This window comes from Micropterus salmoides, unplaced genomic scaffold, assembly GCF_014851395.1.
Source record: "Micropterus salmoides isolate LMB-PRFRI ecotype aquatic unplaced genomic scaffold, ASM1485139v1 Ms_hic_scaffold_1, whole genome shotgun sequence".
Lineage (NCBI taxonomy): Eukaryota > Metazoa > Chordata > Actinopteri > Centrarchiformes > Centrarchidae > Micropterus > Micropterus salmoides.
Genome location: NW_024040040.1, coordinates 9,859,734 through 9,881,488, shown reverse-complemented (window position 1 = coordinate 9,881,488; position 21,755 = coordinate 9,859,734). Strand labels below are relative to the sequence as shown.

General features: G+C 41.7%; 3 protein-coding genes across 7 annotated transcripts in view; 1 reads left to right on the top strand and 2 right to left on the bottom strand.

Annotated features, from left to right (window-relative positions):
- Positions 1-88: 88 nt before the first annotated feature.
- On the bottom strand, positions 89-7,448 carry fdx1 (ferredoxin 1). Of its 2 annotated transcripts, XR_005444263.1 has the most exons (5): positions 6,965-7,448; positions 2,141-2,265; positions 1,778-1,907; positions 770-929; positions 89-340 (listed from the first exon to the last, which is right to left on the bottom strand). XR_005444263.1 is itself a non-coding variant. In XM_038717666.1 (4 exons), exons 1-4 carry the CDS (start codon positions 7,096-7,098, stop codon positions 821-823), a joined length of 498 nt encoding a protein of 165 aa, XP_038573594.1. In that variant the 5' UTR covers positions 7,099-7,448; the 3' UTR covers positions 89-820. The 2 variants fall into 2 exon arrangements, 1 of the variants encoding a protein (XP_038573594.1); XM_038717666.1 differs by having other exon boundaries at positions 89-929.
- A 981-nt stretch (positions 7,449-8,429) lies between these two features.
- On the top strand, positions 8,430-13,382 carry LOC119901890. 2 transcript variants are annotated; one of them, XM_038717658.1, is made up of 9 exons: positions 8,430-8,989; positions 9,119-9,156; positions 9,784-9,945; positions 10,123-10,191; positions 10,571-11,134; positions 11,177-11,367; positions 11,469-11,606; positions 12,246-12,357; positions 13,161-13,382. In XM_038717658.1, exons 2-9 carry the CDS (start codon positions 9,120-9,122, stop codon positions 13,232-13,234), a joined length of 1,347 nt encoding a protein of 448 aa, XP_038573586.1. In that variant the 5' UTR covers positions 8,430-8,989; position 9,119; the 3' UTR covers positions 13,235-13,382. The 2 variants fall into 2 exon arrangements, with proteins under 2 accessions (XP_038573586.1, XP_038573576.1); XM_038717648.1 differs by having other exon boundaries at positions 8,439-8,989; positions 10,571-11,367.
- A 55-nt stretch (positions 13,383-13,437) lies between these two features.
- The window catches only part of nbeal1 (neurobeachin-like 1), a 47,551-nt gene continuing 39,233 nt past the window's right edge, over positions 13,438-21,755 (bottom strand). For all 3 annotated transcript variants that reach the window (XM_038717594.1, XM_038717613.1, XM_038717603.1), the window contains 11 exons: positions 21,519-21,616; positions 21,291-21,407; positions 21,051-21,140; positions 20,853-20,962; positions 20,558-20,730; positions 18,902-18,996; positions 18,517-18,633; positions 17,695-17,856; positions 17,450-17,598; positions 17,166-17,301; positions 13,438-16,104 (listed from right to left, as the gene is read on the bottom strand). In XM_038717594.1, coding sequence (XP_038573522.1) covers positions 16,015-16,104; positions 17,166-17,301; positions 17,450-17,598; positions 17,695-17,856; positions 18,517-18,633; positions 18,902-18,996; positions 20,558-20,730; positions 20,853-20,962; positions 21,051-21,140; positions 21,291-21,407; positions 21,519-21,616 — 1,337 coding nt within the window. In that variant the 3' untranslated portion in view covers positions 13,438-16,014. The remainder of the gene's footprint in view (positions 16,105-17,165; positions 17,302-17,449; positions 17,599-17,694; positions 17,857-18,516; positions 18,634-18,901; positions 18,997-20,557; positions 20,731-20,852; positions 20,963-21,050; positions 21,141-21,290; positions 21,408-21,518; positions 21,617-21,755) is intronic.

Sequence of the window (21,755 nt, the reverse complement as noted above, 5' to 3'; positions counted from 1 at the left end):
AAAAACAGGATATGCCATTTCAAACTGATTCTCTTTTTTATCCATCTATATATATCTATCTCGTACAAACTGACAGTTCAACACGCCATTAGAAAGGTGTTTTTTTATTACATTATGTTTCTCTCTATACACAGTTATGAGTGTGTTCTAGCTATGTACAATCACATGATGGAATTATATGGTTACATGAAGGATTTGATCAAACCAATAATAGGGTATACATGTGTAGAATAAAATAATGGGGGAGGGGTCAGCATCAGCCCAATCTCGTAAGGCGTCGAGAACTGTTCACAAACATTTCAGTCACAGGCTGCAGTCAGCTGTGCACCTTTTCCTTCCCCTATTTCAGTGAATGAATTTACACACAAAGAGAAGACATTTCAAAAATTAAATGAACGTGTGGAAATTTAGTCATAGTTACAAGATACTTTAGGATAGTCGAAGGTACAGCCACGAACTGGAGGTGTACAGTCTGAGCGTTAATGTGTGGTCTGAGCCGAAATCTTGCTGGTTGCTTTAAAGTGATCCATAAAAGGACAAATAAACATTTTTCTGACAGTGATTAAAATGGACAAACCTTAAATTCAGGGCAGATTAACAGGCAGAGATATGATGTATATGATTTACTTTCTATTAAAAAAAATAAAAAGTCCAAGTCCTGTATTCTTCTGTCCTGGTAATTGAGAGCTGGCTTGACATGTCTGTGACTTAAAAGTTTTGTTTTGCTGAAACAATATTGCGGCAACAGTACCGACAGATTTATACCCACCGTTGTCCCTGTTCACACAACCCCACACTGTCTGCATCCACAGGTCCCCGGTTAAGAAGAGCCATCTTTGCTCTGTCGGATGTCCGCTACGCTGTCTGGAACCCTGGCCGTCATGCCCTCCATAGACTTCGTCAGGCAGATCTGACAACCCAGACGAGATCTGTGTGGCGAATTAAGTCTTTATCTTAGTGGTCAGCATGTTTTCAGGAACAGACATTTAATTTATTTATGTCCTTTAATCACCTCTATATAGTAGTGATAGGCCATTTTTTAAATATGGTGAACTTGAACTGAGCACCTGCAGCATACATACATACATACACGTACATCTCAAAGAATTATAATTTTGTGGAAGACTTTTACACATTTTCTACAGTAATTTAATTAAAAATAAAATGTATATTCTTGATCCATTACAAAGTGAAATATTGCAAGCCTTTTCTTTTGTTTTAATCTTGATTATGGCTTATACCTCATGGAAATCAAAATGTTTTAGAAAAATTTATAATTCAAAAATGTCGACTTAAGAGCTCTTGTAAGCTATTTCACTCAAAAAAAAACCTGCAAGGCTTTCCTGAGTTGTTGATCTCTTCCACGATATTCTAATTTCATCGTTTTAAAAAGGTCTGCCGGTGTGACACCACTTTTTTTTTTTTAAAGGATTCAGCTGACACTGCTCTTTTTTAAATCAGCACATTATGTAGAAAATACAACTGAAAGATGAATAATGTAAGTAACAAGCATCTATGTAACCAAAGCCTGATAAGGTTAATATACTGTTAAAAACAGTTGCATCTGAATAACATGCTGCCACTGAGAAATGTTTTATATTTTGACACATATCACCTTTAACAAATATTGCCTGTCCTGCAATATTTGTTAGCCATATAGCCATTTCAATTAATTGTTCAGCCCTGCTACAAATATTACATGTTATATTTAAAAAGGCAGGTTGGGACCTCCGTACAAATTGGACAATAGAGCCTGCTTGTGTGTTCATGTCCTTACGTGTCAGTCAAGCCGTAGGCCAAGTCTAACATGTCCATCTCCTCGTCTGTGACTGGCCCCAGATTCTTGTAGACTTCCTCGTCAAAGATCAGATGGCATGTGGAGCACGCCAATGTTCCCTCACATGCTCCTGAAGCCAAAACACAAACACACACTTTTAGAACTTTATCTGAAGGATGAGATTCAGCAGAGGGGCGGCGTTGCTGCACGTCTCCTTGTAAGACAGCAGGTCGAGGCATGCCAGTGAAACGGTATTAAAAATGAGTGATGAAGGGAAAGAGGCTGCCGATTACACCAATCCAAACCTTTACAACTCAGTCTATGATACAACCCCACACCCATTGGTGTGTACGCGCTACGTACCGAAGCCATCAAAGTCGAGGTCTTCATTAATGACCACATCTAGCAGAGAGTCTCCGGGTGACCCCTTCGCCGTGATCTTCTCCCCGTCTCTGTTGATGAAGTGGATTGTCACCTTATGGTCTGACCTGACACACACACACACACACACACACACACAACAGCATTAGTTTACCAATTATTTCTTCTTATTTTTACGCATTTATATGGTAAGATAGGAACTAGATAAGAAAGAAGGATATTTTTGTTCAATTGCACACAAATTGCTCTTTTGTAACCTCAAACGACTCTTGCTAGGCTCCTTACAGCTCTGACCGACATCTTGCTGCCCTCTGATTTCTGAACACTTGGTCCACTTGTAGTGATGTCCTCCAACCATTAATGTAGGACACTCAGAACAAGATAAATTATATACACAATCATTACGGTCTTGTTTATCCATACAAGCACAGTTTACTCCCTTATCACACTAGTCAGTTTAATTCATCTCCAGGATATTGGATATTGGAACAGGATTGTTGCTGTGACGACAGTCGTTACCGTCGTTAAGACTACCTGTGGCCAAGACTGAACGACCATCGTTGGTAACTTCACCTGAGGCCAATAGGTTAGGTTTGTTGAGTTTCCTGGGAAGTGATGAAAGGACAGCATTGTAAGTGGGGGATAAGTGGTGGCGTAGACCCCCTCCCCTGTTCAATGACGGCTTCTCAACCCTGGTGTAGATGCTTCCTTGACACCTCTTTCAAACCATCCATCTTCTCTGTCTAAAATGTGCACCTGGTGGTCCTCAAATGAGTGTCCTCTGTCCTTCAAATGTAAGTAGACTGCAGAGTCTTGACCTGACTGTCGTCACAGCAACAAGGAACACTAACGAACCAGCGGTATCGATGACCCGGGATAACGACCCCACTGAGGTTAAATAGCTGAGTTTCCCTGCCAGTCAGTCAGAACTGAAGAAGTCCTTCGGATGAGGGACGAAACGTCTTCCAGTATCTTCAACCAAGTCCAGTTGCCCTTGATTTTAACCTTCGTTGGATAACTATGACCTGGATGACTGAGAATCTTCATAGACAATAAGAGCTAATACAAATCTAGAGCTGCCGCTATTAGCTGATACCAATTAATGATCAATCATTCAACTCATTTTTCATGCAAAAACTACAAATCAAAAATAACCACATGCAGGAAACTTGAAGTGTTACGTACAATCCACCACTATGGTAAATGTTTAAGAGAAAAAAAGAACAAAAAGAAGTGGTTCTGCCTATATAGGGTAAATGAGCTCGACAAACATTTGGAAAACCCGTAAAACAAAAATATAAACTGATCCTACTTCGTCTACACTCGAGTACCTCAAGAAGAATAAGCATGATGATGCTCGCTACAACACAATGACATTAATACGTAGCAGGAGTTGCTTTCTATGGTTGAGCCCTTTGTGCAGTGTCATTTCTTATGACGGTCTTATATATTTTCAGCATAAACAGACTTCTGTTCTCCAGCTCTCAAATAAAAAAGGTTTAAAGGTAAGCCAATTTCCAGCCCAGCGTTAACACAAATTATCAGATTAGTCAAACCAATATAAAAATCAACGGTGCCTCCAAACACATCAGGAAAACCACAGGTTTATCCGAGTAGTTCACTACCCCTCACACAGCATCAACAAAACAGTCTCTTGCATAGAAAATGCGCCCAAAAATATGATAAACCTCTGTTTAGCTGTCACTATATAAAATAATTAAGAATTCACAGTGTGTATGACATGATTTTTAGCTGCAGTACGAGACTCATTCGTCCATTGTGCTGAAGTTGACAAAACCTGACTGTATCCAGTCAATGAATGTTTCTGTTCCGGGTAATTCGGGGCGAGGATAAACATTTTTTATCTGCTTAGCCTTGCTAGTCACGTCACTAATCAACTGCCCGTGAATGTTTAGTGGGGTATCAAGTTAAGACGCCAACTTTTCCAGCTTCATACTACAACCACAGGCAGGGCAAGTTTAGGTTTTAACAAGGGATTTGAGTCTGTGCTATGAACATTGGAATATTTGTGAATTTACAAGAAACTCCTTTGCGGCTGTGCACAAAAAAAAAAAAAAAAAAAAAATCCAGAGTACAAGACAATATAAATTGTAGCACAGAGCCAGAAAGAAGGAACTGCGAGTACTTTTATCCCCCTCTGTAGCTATTCAAAGGCAACAAAATAGTCAATTTTTCTCCAATGTGTCAGCAAAAACTTTGTTGAGCTGGTGTTACAGTTATTTTTTAACTGCATACACAGGACAGGCTGCCTTAACTGCACCGCCACTGAACTTCAGAGGTCTAGCTCTTACACAAAGCTGTGTTACTACTGCCTGTTTAACAGCATATGAACGCACAACACAGTCAATTCACAGACTTCCCCCGGACAAACACGTTAAACTCAACGACCTTCTGGAAATCTCAGGACCAATATGAACCCTGAGTAATCTGCTTTTAAACTCTGCTTCCTCCACTTTCCTGTGCTACATGACATTTTTAGGCAGACTTGGTAATAACTGCATGAAACTTTGATCGCCCAAGTGGACTCCAGAAAATGACAGCTTGGTTGGGGGGGTCTGGGCCAGCCGTGCCTGCCTGATGTGAGCACACACAAACGGTGTCAACCAGTTTAAGGCCAGCCTGGGAAGCAAAACCTTCAGTCTGGGAGAGTTGGCACTTCATCAAGTTATTTGGCCCTGGGTAGCCTAGCCTTGGTCAAAGCCTTGTACCCCAGCAGAAAGGTGGATCACACGAGCCTTGTGGACATGTGAAGACTTACCCTCCTTTAAGGTTCAATCTGCCTTTTCTAAGAGGATAACTGCCACTCTGTTGAGGTTTTTTGTGGCACAATAGTTTTCACACATTGAGATGGCCAGATTTTCATTAAAAACTAAATCCACATCTAATCAGTATGTTTCAATTTACCATATCATGCTGCGAGTAATTTTGATCATGTTTTAAAACACTAAATACTTTATTTGGGGAAAGCATATCACCCCAAACTCCATTCACAAACGTGACATTTTAAATGGTGCAACACACATTACAACTTTCAAGCAGCCACGCTGACTGCTTTAAGTTAGTTTTAATATTTGACATTTGTCAGTTTTCCCGCTGTTACCTTCAATAGCTCTGTGTCAAAGCCGATATCTCGTTTTGGGATAGGAGAGAGAGATCATTTAGGCAGACGATTCAGTTTTGATCAACTCAAAAAAAAATTTAATAAATCACCAAAAAGGATGATGCAGTTTAAAGTGCAAAGAGCTGAATGTCTGTCCATGTACATAGGGGACTGTCCTAAAATTACAATAAGACCCATTTCAATCTTTAATAACATAAATCTTAAACCACGGCATTTATCAAAGTGACAGCCCTTAAACATTTCACACCTTTGAGTTAACCCCCCCATAAAAATCCATTTACCCATTTCCTTAATTGACCCTTCATTAAGCCCCCCCTGATTTATTTTACATTAGGTTTTGGAAAGAGAATAAATCGCACTTCTCCTATCAACCTCTCTGGGTAGCGACTGTAATGATTACAAGTGCCCCAGGAACAGTGGGGCAGCGGGTAAAAAAATAAATAAAAACAAAGAAAACGACTCCTTTGCATCAATGTAGCGCATCCACGAAAGTGTCCGAGCTCAGTTTATAGCGAGTCCTACACTGCGCTGTGATTGGTCAGCTTTGTATTCGGGGCGTGGCCGAGCGAAGGGTCAACTATGCACATTGCAAGGTGGACATTTCAATAACTTGCTCATTTGTGAATATACCGACATCGAACCACGTCTTGGACATCATCCCACAACTTTCACAGCTGTTTAGTTTGTGAACATTATGAGTTACGCATTTTTTTCAACTTTAAGGTTGTATTTTCAGTAATTTGCTCATTTCTGGATATGCTGGCATCAACTCACCTCTGTCTAGTGCAGCTATTGAAATTACAACCTCGAAATGTACATTAAGGCAACATGATGAGTGACTTCTTAAAGCACCTTTCCCCCCCACAACATAATAGCTGTGAAAGTTATACAAAGTTTTAGATTATTTGATGTCAGAAAAAGGAGCAAACTTTTGAAATCACAACATTGCAATGTGTCCAGTTAAGGAAATAGGTCAAAGATAATCATGATTGTGAACATGAACTATGAAATGTTTAAGGGTGGTCACTCTATATTGATAATGGTTTGAGCAGTCTATACTCAAAAACAAAAAAAAGGTTATTAAAGATTGAGATGGGTCATATTGCACTTTTACGACGCTCCCCTAACGTTACCCAAGCCTACCTGTTAGACGTGTTAGTCAAATTTCTCAACTGCATCATTATTTTTGTAAACTATGAATCATCTGCATAAATGAGCTCTCTGGCATATCCTAAAACTGGGAGACAGATGTTTTGACACTGAGCTATTGAAGGCAACAGCCCTCTGAAAACCTACCAATATCAAATATTAATCTAACCTCAACCCGGTGTTAGGTAATTTTCCAAGTGTAACTACAGGGCAAACCAAGCAGCAGTTTGTTTCAGTTAAACCTCAAGGCTTAACGAGTGAGTTCTGCCAGAAGTTTCCAACTCATGTGTCGCATAAGGAAAAATAAATAACTCACCCCAGCAAAAGAAAGGATAATGGGCGTTAAACGGTCTTCACCATGTTCTACCTGCTGAACTCTGGCAGACGTGCACCGATAGTGACAAGAAAGGTCATGTTTAACTTCGTGTTTTCTGAATGGAGTTTGGCGTGAGGCTCTGTCCATACAAGACAGAGACCCCGGGTTAAGCGTATTTGCTCTCAGTAAAGTCACCCACCTCAGAGACTGTGTGCCGGCGGTCAAACTCCTGCGACCCGTCAGCCAGGCACCCGAAGTTACTGCCGCCGTCCTCCTGGAGTACTCTCTTATGCTACAGGGAGCCAGTCTCCTCAGCGCGGTTACCAAAGCCATTTGAAGTAGACAAGAAGTCGAAAAAGGAGCTGAGAAACTATCAAACACACAGACACCTTGAGTTACACAGTCCTCTTCGGCCGAGCTCTTTCCTTCTCACCGGCGAGACACCTGAAGTTGTTTGATTCAGCCCACCGAGCTAGCTACTAGCTAAGCTAGCTTGTTTTATCTGCTGGATCTCACTCTGTCAATGTCACGTTGCGTAACGTCTAACTTGAACCTATGGCAACCGGCTCGTTTTCTGAGATCCCGGGTCAATTAGCTGATTGATTGTCTTGTGATAATAAGCTACTAAGCAGCACACAAATGGTTTCGGGCTGCAATCACACCGCACACGTTTGGTCAATCAGCAAACGTGACAGACGTGTAGTTATTCCTGGCAATGAAAATAATGTCAGAATATAACGTTAATTAAAAATCTTTGAAAAAGACAAGCACATCCCAGTCCACTCGGACGGGAGCGGGATATAAAACATAATTATTGGTTGAAATGGATATATCTGCACACCAACTACCTCCCGCTGAAAGGATTTATTAGTGACGTTTCGAGGCGTCACTAGTTTAATTAATCCTTTCAGCATGTTGGGATTTTTCTGGGATTACAGAGGTTGAATCTAAAATCTGCTTAATAAGAGCTCTAGAGAGATTTAAAATCCAACATTTCCACCCTGACCCGGTTCGGGGCACAAACGTCTTCATTATCAAAAGTCTCTTTTATTTTGAAAGCTGAACCGCCACTCTTCCTGTTGACGCCAGCTTTACTCTACGTGCCTGCGTGCGTGCTTGCGTAAGTTCGCAAATCAGGGCGACCGAGTTTTAATGCTCGTTTTGAGTCACCGCGTCAGCCGGCAGGCGGAGTTAGTATTTTTCGCCCTGGGAGCGCTCACTTAAGCAGTTTAACTAACCCCGTCGTGGAACAGAGCATTGAAATCGAGAAACACTAAAGTGTTGCTCAATAAAGGTCAAAGCCCGGTCAAAGCCCTCCACATGTTGGACATCCTTACTCGCTCTGTCCCGGCAAAGTGGTTGAACTTGTTGTCACACCCGACCTTGAACTTTTGAAATGTTTTAAAACAGGACACACCTTGTTATTAGCACCATGACCTAGTCGCGACAACAGGAACGAGTTGAGTAGCTTTTGTGCAGAGAAGCGTTAACAATACGTGATATTTACGCCATGCTGTTCCATAAAAAATATTTTTAACATATTTAAATTATATATTTTAGATTTGGTAGTTTGGCAGTGTGTATGTTCCTGCATATACACCAGATGGAGCCAGAGATATAGACCTCTTTCATAAAGAATCCATGACCGAGGCTACTGTATCTTTAGACTTTACCATTGCTGAAATGGTGATAATTCTGCAAACTGCATAGAAAAAGATCATTAACATATGAAAAAAAAAGAAGTGGGAATCAAGGGCACTGAATTCTTACCAGGGTTATGACAGCAAACTGTGCATGTGTATCAACTACATCAGATGGCCTGTAAATACTCCTGTCCCACCTACTGTATGAGCACCAGTCATGGTTACCCTCTGCCTACTCTCCCAAATATTGATTGAACTACCCTCGATTAAACCAAGTGCCATTCACCTTATTTACAAGACCCCGAAAACGGGATGTGTACAGTATAGTAGGGTGTCAAGGAAAACTGGCTGTTTTGGCTGATGGGGCTTTACGTAAGGGGTCAACTGTTCACAGCCTGCACTTTATTACCTGCTGTTATATTATCGTGTTCAAACCTTTATCAGGCAAGACCTGAGGGGCAAAGTGCATCACATACCAGTAATCACATCAATAAATAATGGGCTTTACGACCAGGACTGTAGCATATTAATGGGTAGCTTTTTGTTTCCGAGTTGCTCAGTGTTCACCACCTCCATCTCAGGTAAGCAGCACACAAACTGACACACCGTCTCCACACTACAGCAGTCTGTCAAGTCTTTTTTACAGCATACAGCAGTTTGATTGCTAAAAAGACGTCTGTGAAACGTTGCTGTTTTTCTGGTGTTTACAGGATGTTGAAGTTAGTGCTGCTGTTCCTGACGCTGTCAGGTAAGATCTCTCTGCAAACACTTGTTTTATGTCACACGAGTTACTGAATGCTTTAATTTGCAGATGATGTGATTCGCAGGGTTTGTTCTATCATGAACACAAAATATCTATTTCTTGACACTGACATAAAAAGTCTAATTACAATAAAATAAATGTATGAATGATGCTTTATAAAATGATTTTATATTAAATATAAACATTTCCAATTAGATGCTTTTTGACAGACTAATGGTTGTTGTGAATGTTAGATGTTATGTTAGATTATTTCAATATCATAATTATTTAATAATTCTTTATGGTTTGTTGTCTTAACAGCAAAAGTGTTGACTGTGGCAACTGACCCATGCAGAAATGAGACTTTGACCATTATGAAAATATTACACCATTAAAGAAAGGCTGTGGTCTACATATTATTCTGGCACAATAGTTAATAATTGATGTGAAAGGCCAAACGGTTACGTATCTGTCAACTGGCAAGAGTGTGTGCAACCACAGCTCAAAGAGTTTCATTAATTCATTTTGGTTTTCATGAATACAGACCCTCAGTTTAACTGCTTTGTTAGAAATTCAACTTGCGAGGAGAAGCCAAAAAACAGCTAACTGTAAAATAAACAACACCCTACACAGGCCTCCAGGCTGTCCCGCTTGCACTCCCTCGAAGGTTGCAGAGGACAACCTACCGGCTCCCCGATGGCTTCCGACAAGGTACCGAGCCCTCCAGGAGATTCCTTGTTGACCTCAACACCGGCCTGGTGCAGGAGCACATCACTGAGATGGACAGGAGAGTGGGTACGTATATGATCAAACCTAAACAATAACTGATTACTTTAACTCATTTGGGTTCTTTTTGGGTCATTTACCTCATCTGGGCAGCTTATTTAATGGAACTACGCCAACATGCTAATTTAAGTATCTGTGTGAGTGAATTTTTTAGCCACAAAACTGGATATGTTTTTCATTTTTCAGCTTTCATCCAGCCTTCTCTGGGAAATGGATTTGGAGAGATGGAGAGAAGACACTGGCTGACAGACAAGGGTGAGGGAGCAATAATAGTGAAATTGTCAAAATGTTTAGAAAATTAACCACGATTTACTCTTAACAACCTTCAGCCCACACCCACAACAAACTACAAAGATACAGACGTGGCAAGTTTTCTTCTAGTCCTAACAGCATGCCAACACTTCTGGTTGTAACTAAAATATCTGAACAACAGTTGGATGGTTTGGTCACGACTGTCCACCTAGCATCACCTTATACTTTCAGTTCCACCAGTACCTTGGTTTATGACCAAATGTCGGCTAAACTTATGACATTCTCATCAGCCTCAGTTGTATGTTTAGTGTTAATTAGCAAATGTTAGCATGCAAACATACTAAACTAAGATGGTGACCTAACATGGCCTTCTGTCTTCCAGTCCCTCTTGACGTTCCAGCCCAGAAGAATGGTGGCGGTTGGATTCGTGTGGAGGAACCCTCTGCTTCTCATATCCCTGATGGTTTCAGACAGGGAACCGAACCCAAGATATCCATCCCTGATGGTTTCAGACAGGGAACCGAACCCAAGATGTCCATCCCAGATGGTTTCAGACAGGGAACCGAACCCAAGATGTCCATCCCAGATGGTTTCAGACAGGGAACCGAACCCAAGATGTCCATCCCAGATGGTTTCAGACAGGGAACCGAACCCATCATGATGCTCCCTTATGGTTTCAGGCAGGGAACCGAGCCCATGAGGTCTGCCTCAGATGGCCTTAGGCTAGTAGTAGAACATGTGATGTCTATGTCAGCTGGTTTTAGTCAGGGAACTGAACCTGTCCGTAAGGTCCCAGAGGGCTTTAGACAAGGAACTGAACCATCTCTTCACCTTCCAGAGGGCTTTAGACAGGGAACTGAACCATCTCTTCACCTTCCAGAGGGCTTTAGACAGGGAACTGAACCATCTCTTCACCTTCCAGAGGGCTTTAGACAGGGAACTGAACCATCTCTTCACCTTCCAGAGGGCTTTAGACAGGGAACTGAACCCTTCATGTCTATCCCAGATGTTTTCAGACAGGGCACTGAACCCATTCTTAAAATCCCAGAGGGCTTTAAACAAGGAACCGAACCCTCCACCTCCGGGCTCCAAACAAAGACCGTGGCATGTAAGGGGGAGGTCATCAATGAAAACTGCTATGAGTTCAACCCCACGCCGCTGGCCTTCGAAGATGCACAGGTTAGACGAATTACATGTCACATTACAATTATAGACAATACACCAAATTGAAAGTCTGTGGCTCTACAAATTAAATCTCATACTTTTCTGTCCCCCCCCAGGTCTTATGCAGAGCTCTTGCCCCAAATGCTGAGCTTGCATCTATAACCAGTGGCGACCTCCATTCCCGCCTGGTTTCTCTAGTGACAAATGGTGGTGAGAGCAACCCTGTGTTGACCTGGCTAGGAGGCATGGTCAAGGCAAGTTCTTTCTCGTCTACCCCGCATAATGTAGCAGTGCCATTATCCAGGCTCTCTCTCTCTCCAAACACATCTTTAATTGTTTATCTACAGTAGACAGAAAAGAGTCACAATACAATCTCTAAATTATGTTTTCAGAAATCTCATATCACTATTTTATAGCGCTTACTGACTGTGACGCCAGCAGTCTGGTCCTGTACTGTGGCGCAGCATGAAGGCCAAGGAGAGTGTCATCAGATATGTTATCAACGGGGCAGATAGTGTTATTCTTACCTTGGTAAAACATTGACCTTTGAACTTTTATTTTAAAATGTTCCATCTGTTTCTGAGCTCTCAGTAAATTAGTCCAGAAAGCCAAACACAGTGAAATATTTTGTAAGCATTGATGCAACAGTATTAACAATCTTATAAATGGTAAATAATAATATATCAGGAACATGGGCCGTATTTTTGAAACTACTACTTAAGTAAAACATTTAAAAACAGGACTTTTACTACTAACAGAGTGTGTTAGTGCTACTTCTACTTAAAAGGGTCTGAATACTTGCCATACCACTGAATATGTTAACTGTTAATTGTGTGTTTTAATAAGAATGGTTTTGATGTGCTGTGTGTGTGTGTTGGTGTCGCACACCTCAGAATCAGCAGGCATCATGGGTAGACGGGTCAGAGTGGCGTTACAGTGACTGGATGCCAGGTCACCCCAACATTCACACTGATAAACCGGTCTGTGTGGAAATGTTCAAGATAGGTAAGAACTGCCCATGGACACTACAGAGACACACACACACACACACACACACAGCAACTGATTTATGTCTGAAGTCAGAATTTCCTAGAAGAGATGTCACAGGCAGACCATTAAAGTGCTGCTATATCACTTTTGAAAAAACATTGCACATTTGTTATACTAAAACCATTTCTCCATTCATTAAACTCCGGGTGGGATGGTATGGCCACTAGGCTAACTTTATTTTTACCACCTGTGTCATTAAAATGATCTTTTAGTCAGGTTATTTATATTGTAAGAACTAACATCAGCATCTATTCATTACTTGAGCGGTCGGTGAAGGTTTTCAGTCATTCATAGTAATCTACAGAGGGTAAAAAACAAGGGCAAATGAGGCAAAAATCTTCGAGTATCTTCAACCAAGTCTAGCTTCCCTTGATTTTAACCTTCCTTAGATTAGTTGAGCTGATAAAACACATACTTACTGCCTTAATCACACTATTGTGATTGAGAGTCTTGGGTTGTGAAATCACACCTTCAGCTGTACTATGAATTAAAGGGTCACTGATCAGAGAAGCTCAGAGAACTCACTGGCTACGTGAATGAGTTGATAAGATTATCATGGCAACCTTTGCCTTGCACTGAGGATACCCGGATTGTCTCGATGTACAAGTTTCCTCTTTGTTCTGTCCCTTAAGCTTAATAATCATAAATACAGTAAAGTACCTGTAACAACACACGTTGGGCCTACAAACGCCATCTATGTGTTACGTTAGGCAAGCCAGTATGTCTTTTACAAATCTGTCCCTACCGCTTGTTTGCAGATGAGAGCTGGTGGACGGCCATCGACTGTGAACTGAAGAGAGCGTCCATCTGCTCATACCCAATCTCTGCATGAAAACCACAAAGAAACAGCATAAGACAGTGCCCCGGTTGATTTCTTTCCTCTTGAATATCCGTCAATACTGTTTCCATTAGTTTGGGCTACCATTAAATGCATCAGTCTGGATTTCCTTGAATCTCCTTGAATAAAACTTGACATATTACATCTGTGTCTGTTTTATATCTGCACAAAACTAACAAACACGAGGAAATTTTTGATTTTAAATTTAGACAAGACTTTAATGATCATTTTCCACTTGTGTATACAAAGCAGTTTGTACAGATTAGGGAGCAAAGTTAAAACAATTTGTTACAATTTAGTACCTGGAAAGTGCAAAAGTACATTTCAAATACGCTGAAATAAAAATCATGCTGTACATTATATACCGTATTCATAAATAATCACAGATATACACACATCCATTTGGTGACAGTCACAGAGAATGTTGCTAAGACACAAAATAGTACTTTGTGATTTTGTTTTGCCCTATATATTCTTGGTTCCCGTTGAAACTGTGGAGGTCGTTGAACGTCCGGAATGCTCCTGTCATCTGATTTATATTAAGGTCTGGGACGATAAGCTTCAGTAATGAGAGAAACCTAGCTCTATGTTAACACCACACTGGGATAAAGGCACTCCGTTTGTTGCAGTCGTGGAACAACTCAAACAGTGGTCTTTTGTCTGAATGACAAATGTGGATGAATGAAAGAAAAATAAAACTGCATTGAAAAACATTTTATGCACCTTTCACAAATGTCTTAAAGAAGGACACAGATTGGTCTTTGCACTCCACTTCGCTGTGACATTTAAATATATAAGTAAATACAAAAATCATGTTGAAAACAAAAAGAGAGAACCGCAGGAGCAACCCTGTGTCCAATGCCAAACCCCATGACATGCGCCAAAATAATCAAGGGCCGCCATGGTTCACAGAAGCAGAGAGACACCACATCAACATGTACGATTAAATCAAGAATCTGGCTATAACAAATAAACATGTATCATTGGCACGCACGCACACGCACACACACACACACACACACACACACACCCCACACTGCACTGTCTCATCCACAGGAGCTTCATACTGTGGCTTTGTTCTGATTCTGCTATTACAGAAATCAACTTCACACGCGCAAACACCACGTCTTCCAAGCGACCTAAACGAGGCATGCAAACCTTCTTGATACCCCATAAAAAACTCCTCTGAAATCACTTCACCATGAGCATGAGGGAGAATGAGATGTAAAAATAATAAAAGATGATAGTTTGAGGCAGTTGGGGTTGGGGTGGGGGGGTTAGGGTACATTTAGTGTCCCAGTTAAGCTCTAGGAAGACTGGAGGGCTGGCTGAGCAACCAAGACAAGACAGAAAAACAGGAAGAAAGCATCGACAGCCACCTGACGAAGGAGCTGTATTGCTGTTAACACTGACATCGCATAAAGCCCTTGAGGATTTCTTCGTTCTCCTTCGTTTACAGGTGCCTGAACAGTCAGGAGGGTTGAAAATATGCCATACTGCTGTCTGTTTTCAAGAGACAAAGTGTGATTTAAAAAACTGCTACTTTTACTTATAAATAAACATGGATTCAAGTAACTTAAAAACATTCGATGAAGCACGGAGAGCTAAATGTTGTGTGACTTTGTCGTTTTTCTCCGTACTCTTGTGATAAATCTTCACATGGAAGCCGTTTGTGTTTAAGAATGTAGTGTTTTGCCTGTAGTGAGAGTTGTTTTTACAAAACTTAAATGATAAGCTAACATTGCTATCTGCTGTTGTGTGTAAGATGTTTCTAAAACAAAACAAGTCAGCTATATCAGAGACATTTTTGGCTATATCCAAGTGTAAATTAAAATAAAACACTAAAAACATGACTTGTCCATTGCTGCGTCTGCCACCTGATCTCAAAAATTGACCCAATATTCCATGCATAAGAACTGGGCACATGCATAAATCTGTCAAAAAAAACAAAACAAAAAAATACAGAATTTGCAATAAAAAAAACAAAAAAAACCCACATGAAAATCACACACACACACACACACACACACACTATAATAAAAGCATATGAAAGGCAGAGAGTTTGGTCTTATGAGTGATGGAGCCGTCTTACTGCGTAAAGGTTGCTGTGTGGCACCTTTGAGGCAACCAATGAAAAGTCTCGGCCTACAGAGCACAGGCCCGCCTGTTTGCAGCCAAGGCAAACTAGGGGGGGGGGGGGGGGGGGGGGCAAAAAGGCCACTTCAAACAATATTTTCAGATAGAGCATGGCAATACAATGCACATGCACACACTTAGACATTCATACACATACACACAGGAGAGCAGTTAGCTGACCGATCCTGTCAGATTTAAGCTGTGCAGGTCAGAGAATACACAGGGGCCTCTGTGAAAAGGCACCTGCCGGGGAAACATGGCTGATGGTAGTATCATGTAAAAAAAATTATGACTAGGTGAGGAATTAAGAGAGAAGACATGGTGTTAGGGAGTAGTGGGTGGTGGCGCTACTTCTGGAATTGAACCACAGCGCCAGCGCCATACGGTCAATCCAAAGCAGGAATACACACACATAAAAAACCTTAACAAACACACGGACATGCAGACGCTGTGATGCTCAATGCTTTTAGCACCCCAAGACAGCTGCCCACCACCCGTTAAACTGTGGAAAGGTGCTGGAGGAAGTGAAATGAGTCCCTCAGACCGGTATGGAGGCGAGCTGGGTGACAGGAATGTGGGATGTGCATGGCGGGAAGGGTTCAGGGCTTGGGGACCGGGACGGGTCAGCTGCGATCGTGCTAGGCGTTGTACACCGTCTCCCCCGAGGAGATCTGCGTCAGTCTCTTGCTGGAGCCCCACAGCTTCCGCGTAATCTGGCCCGAACGCATCTGAGAAGAGTGGAGGAAGAGTACGAGGGGGAGGAGAAAGAGGAAGGGGGAAGAGGAGGGGGGAAGAAAAGCGTGAAGTCAAAGGAAACGGGGGGGGGGGGGGGATATGATTCATGAGTGATTGATTAATTCATTGGAGCTCGATTGACTTGTGAATCTTGTGAAGCATTAAAGAAAAAAATCAAAGCTTGATTCACTTTGGTCAATTTGAACAGAAAAAATGAAAAGCAGAAAGATGCGATGATTCACATCAAACTATTCAGAGGGGGGACATCCTCCGACATCTACAACACCACACTATCTACGTTATCAAAACATTAAAGTCTATCTTGGCGCAAGATTCTTAGTTTGCATTATTTGATTGTAGCTACACTGTTAATATGGCTTGAGTTTGCAGAAGCGTTACTTAGTATTGAGTTTGTTTCACAGCATATTTGTTATAGTTGTAGAGTACACTCAAACACGTGACATAATGACACTTCAGGTAAACAGCAGGGGGATGGAGTTTATCCCAGGTCAACGGCCAAATCAAGTCAAATATTGCACAGATGCCAAATATTTTGAAAATAAAAAACCAGACTGAGGTAAGCACTACACGTTGTTATCATATCACAGTCGCAATTCTGGTGGCCGCTGAGTCTGCTCGGCTGTGTGCTGAAGGAATGTGTTATTGTCATTCTGTGGGGCTCAGATGTAAGAGTGTGTTTGGTTAGGGAGGAATGAAGCCAAATGACTGAATGTGGGCGACAATCATCCCTGAGAAAGAGAGGTGACTGCGGGTTAAAAGGTCTTTGAGGACACTGAGCATTGCAACACGGTGTGCAGCAGGTTCATTTGTGTGTTTGAATGGGTGTATGTCAGATCTACAGCAATGGAAGTGGAGGAAGGGACTAGGGGTGCTTGGGTTTCTGGGAGCTGGAACTGGGGCTAAACACCAGCTGGTCGCACTGGTGCAGCAGGTGGGTTGGAGAGCGAGCTCGTAGTGGGGCCAGCAGAGGGGAGGCCATGAGCGGCGATCCCTCCAGGCTCTGAGCGATGTAGTTCCTCAGAGAGTTCTTTACCTCCGCCGGCTTGCCCACGCCCACGATGATCAGCTTGCCGTCCTCCAGGCCCACCAGGACGTGGCTCTGCTCCTTGGTGACCGAGACGCTCCGCACCGGCACCCGCATGGCCATGGGCTCCGTACACAGAGACAGACTGCACAGGAGAAACAGTTAAATCTAAAAATGTCCATATGTACCCAGACTGCTGTTAGAGCTTTATTTAAAAAAAAAAAAAAGACAGGACAAGCTTCAAAATCTCTATCAGAATCTGATAATAAGTTTAAAAATGTATGGGAGTTTACCTGTACAGGTCACGGATGGACAGGTATCCCTGCTCGCTGCCAATGACTACATGCTCCCCTGAAACACACATGTCAGTCACCTGCTCCTTCAGAGGCTCGCTGCAGAGGTGCTTCCCATTTACAGAGTAAAGATGTAGAGCGTTTTTATCCTGAGAAGAGAAAGAAGAAAAAAAAAAGTGACATTCAGTGAGTCCCAGATTCCCCTCTTTAGATGTCTGTGTGTGTGAAACAAACTGTGCATGCACCTTGAGCGTTGCTTTGCCCTCAAGGCAGGTGTGGACCAGCAGGTGACCCTCCCAGGACACGGCCAGGTGGAGGATGGAGAGCGGCAGGGAGCTGTCGCACGGCGGCCGCAAGCAGCGCATGTACTGACCCCGACGCACCGCGTGGATGATCACTGTCCCATCCTGGGGCACAAGAAGTGGAAGCACACATTAAATAAGACACGCACGGATTTACATTCATCTACATTGTCATGGTGTTCATTCGAAAAGTCAAGCTAATACATAAAATACTTCCATTTCACTTGTGCCAGCACTCCACTTAACAAACCGCCCGGCTTCTCCACTTTTTATGATGAGAAATTTTGGATCCAACCATTTTTGATTTAAGCCAAATAACAACACATATACAGCATTGCCAGTGTCCATCGTTAAATCTAGTCCATTATATTACTAACAAATATGAATCAATAACTAATTTACCTGAAACAACTGTTCTTTTTCCAAGTTTAAAGATTTAGCCTCCAAGATTCTTGTAAAATTTAATAAAAATGAAAGTTTTACTCAGCTGTAAAAGTTGATTGAAAAGTCTCCATAATTATTTTATTTTGCTACATTTGCAAGATCAATGTCATTTCACATTATAAGCCACTGACTTTCTAAACCCTCCAGTTCCAGCTCATCATCTCAGCATGCAATTGAAAAGATTTTCAATAACGCACATGATTCGATATCCAGCCTGGCTCCATTGGATTTTTTATACATGTACGGTTCACATGAATTTGCAGGATGACAATTAACAAACGCTACAAAATCAGTGGTGAGCAGTCCGGTGTGCGCTCTTACCCGTGATCCAGACACAGCCATGTCCAGCTCTGTGCTTATGCTGACACTGACCACCTCATCCGTGTGTCCGTACAACACCTGCACCGGTTTGTGATAGAGACCCACAGGAGCTCCACCCTGCACGACACAGCAAACAAACAAAACAGGTTAAGAGAATGTGTCTGGTCGCATGACACGAAGAGAGACGACGGTCGAGGAGAAGTCTAGAGCCAAATAAGTAATACTGACAAATGAATCCAGGTCATTCACTTTGAGAATGATGTAATTATTCAAGGTTCCCATATTAATGAGTAACGAACACGTTAAGTTAAATCTGTTACTTTAAAACTCTTATTTGTAGATCAATATCTGTCATGGTGTATAAGCAAGTCGTGGCTGTCCTAACCTGCTGCAGAACCTGCCACACCATGCAGGTTGTGTCCCTGGAGCCAGAGATCAGGTGGATGCCGCAGTGGTCTGTTGACAAGCAGGTCACAATGTCTGGAGGAGACACACAAAACCACAGCACATATACAAAAAGGGACACGACACTGAGTCATAAACTTAATTGAAACTGTGTATTTTTATCATGCTTTACTTTCCCAGGATGCGTGTTGTTTCTAAATGAGTGACATAAATTAATCTTAATCTTTGAAGTGATGAGAAGTTGTAAAAGTGAGGTTGAACTAGGGTTACTTTCATCAGATGAAACTAAACAAAGTATATTCGTCAACGACCATTTTTAATCTGACAAAAACGAGACGATGACGAGACGGCGACAATGTCCTTAAACACTGACTGTGACTATATTAACATGTAATATTGTTGACGAAAAATTACGACACTAAAATGTAATTCATAAAATGACAACTTTAATAAAATCTCTTTCTTTTTGTCAGAAGGCATTACTGATGCACACAACATGCTAGGGAGAAAGAGGCACTTAATGTAGATATTTGGTCCCATTTCAAATACCTAATTATATCGGACGGCAAGCCATGTGGTTATAAGATTTTTGGAAACAACACTACAAACTTGAAGCAGCATAACAAGTCTCCTTTGCAATAAAAATTAGAACAAAGCAAACATTCAAATTTTACAAAACATTTTATCTATATGTGAGATGAGTGAAATAAAGACTAAAATGATAAATCTCTATTTTAGTTAGAGCAAATTGACCAAAATGCTAATCAAAATTGAGTTAGAAGAGTCAAAAATAATGGTGATGGTTAATGACTAAAACTACAGTACAGATTTTCTTTTTGACTAAAATCAGACTTTTAGTAAACTAAAACTTGATTAATAAAAATAGTATACAGTGGACTAAATATGACAAAAACTAACTAGGACATTTGACACAGGACTAAGACTAAATTTTTAAAATGGCTGACAAAATTAACACTAGGTGAAACGACCACTTACTCAATGGTTTTTTAATGCAAAAAATTCATCACACAGCTGAACTAAAAGACTAAAATGGTCAATGCAGTGATTTAATGGAATATACAAATGTAATTATACTTAAATAGATATATTTGTGCCCTAATGATGGGGCATTGATATTATAAGCCTATTAACTTGTGCATTCACACAGTTGGAGATTATTTTGCTAGCTGTCTTGTCCACTGTTGTATTTTGCTTTCATTTGTAAAATATGACACTCTGCTGCCAGTAGACTTGTCCATGTTTGGGATTGATCGTCTGCTGGATTAGAAAACCCTGGGTGGACTTGCCGAGCTGATAACCAGCATTGTGTGACCACTTAGCTTGCTTGCCATCGTTAGGGTTAGTGAAGCCAGATAACGAACATATGTAGAACCTGCTTCATAGTTTAGGCCCCAGGCTGCAGCCCAGTACAGCAGCGTTGTGCTTAAACCTATTTCCAGTCTAGAAATTGAATCTAACAGCTATCAGGTGGTTATATGTCAACTTCTTCAGGTAAACTGCAGTGTGAGGAAGAGCTAATTATTTTGAATAGAGACCTGGCCTGTTTGATTTGGATGTAACACAAGTGAAGATGCAGAGTTTGCGTCACTGGGACATGTGTAGGGCGCGTGTTTACCCATGTGTCGGATGTGGTGTCCCACAGTCTTGCCCTTAACCAGTGAGGTGACCCGGAGGCTGTTGTCCCAGTGACCACCGCTGAAGAGCAACTTGCCATCGTGGGAGACCACAAACAGTCCCGCTGTAACCTCCACGCCAGGGGCGAAGGGACCGGACAGGAAACGCTGGGTCCTAGGTGAAGATGGTGAAAGGAAGCCAGACAAGCTTAGAAAAATGGCGGTAAAGGCAGCATTACATCGTTTCCCAGCTGGCTACTCTGCTGTAAATGTAGTGCACACTGTGGGTGTTCTCACTTGGTGTTGGAGACAGTGGGGTCCTTAATGAAGGTGAAGTAGTTGGAGATGTTCTTGTTGTAAGGCAGCCATCCATGAGTCCCAACCAGGCAGTTCTGACTAACTGTCACCTGGAGGCAGCACAAACACCATGAAGACATCACTTTTAATCGCCTGCCCTTCATTCATCATTCATTTTGTTTACAAAGTCAGACTCACCATGGTGTCGGGGCTGCCCTGGGTGATGAAAGAATGGGACTGGTTCTTTGGCACCACGGCCTTCACCAGTGGCACACTGTCACTGATGCCCTGTAATATGACGGGGGACCGAATTGAAATCCAAGTTATTATAGAGGGATTATTTCATGGTAATATTAAAATCAAATGCCAGATTTAAAAAAAAAAAAAACAGGTTAGAAAAAATACTTCTCATGGGTAAATGAGCAGTAGAGATCAAACCTCAACAAAGAAGGATTTGAGGTCGCTGAGGTGTTCGAACATGCTGAGGGGACACGAGTCTAGCTGAGCCTTCCTCTTTTCCACCTCCTCCTGAGACAGACGCACCGGATGGGGCTCCTATGCAGCCACACACATACAAAAATCGGATTAATCACCATATCATTCACCTTGAGTCATGATTAGCTGCAGGCTTTTGGTTCTTTTTAAAAACAAAAAAGGTGTCTGCACCTTGAGTAACTGGCAGGGTGTCTGTCCGAAGTTGCTGATCATGCCTTCCACGGCCTTACGCTCCTTTTCATCAGTGATGGCATCCAGGTCCACCGCCCCTGCAACACCAAAGAACTTAAAATATCTAAGTATGTTTTTACCATTGTTATATTACAGTTTAGAAAAACACCATTAATTAAATATGTATTTGATGATGTAATCCTGACTGAATGCTTGTTTTTTTAAATCAAAATTTAC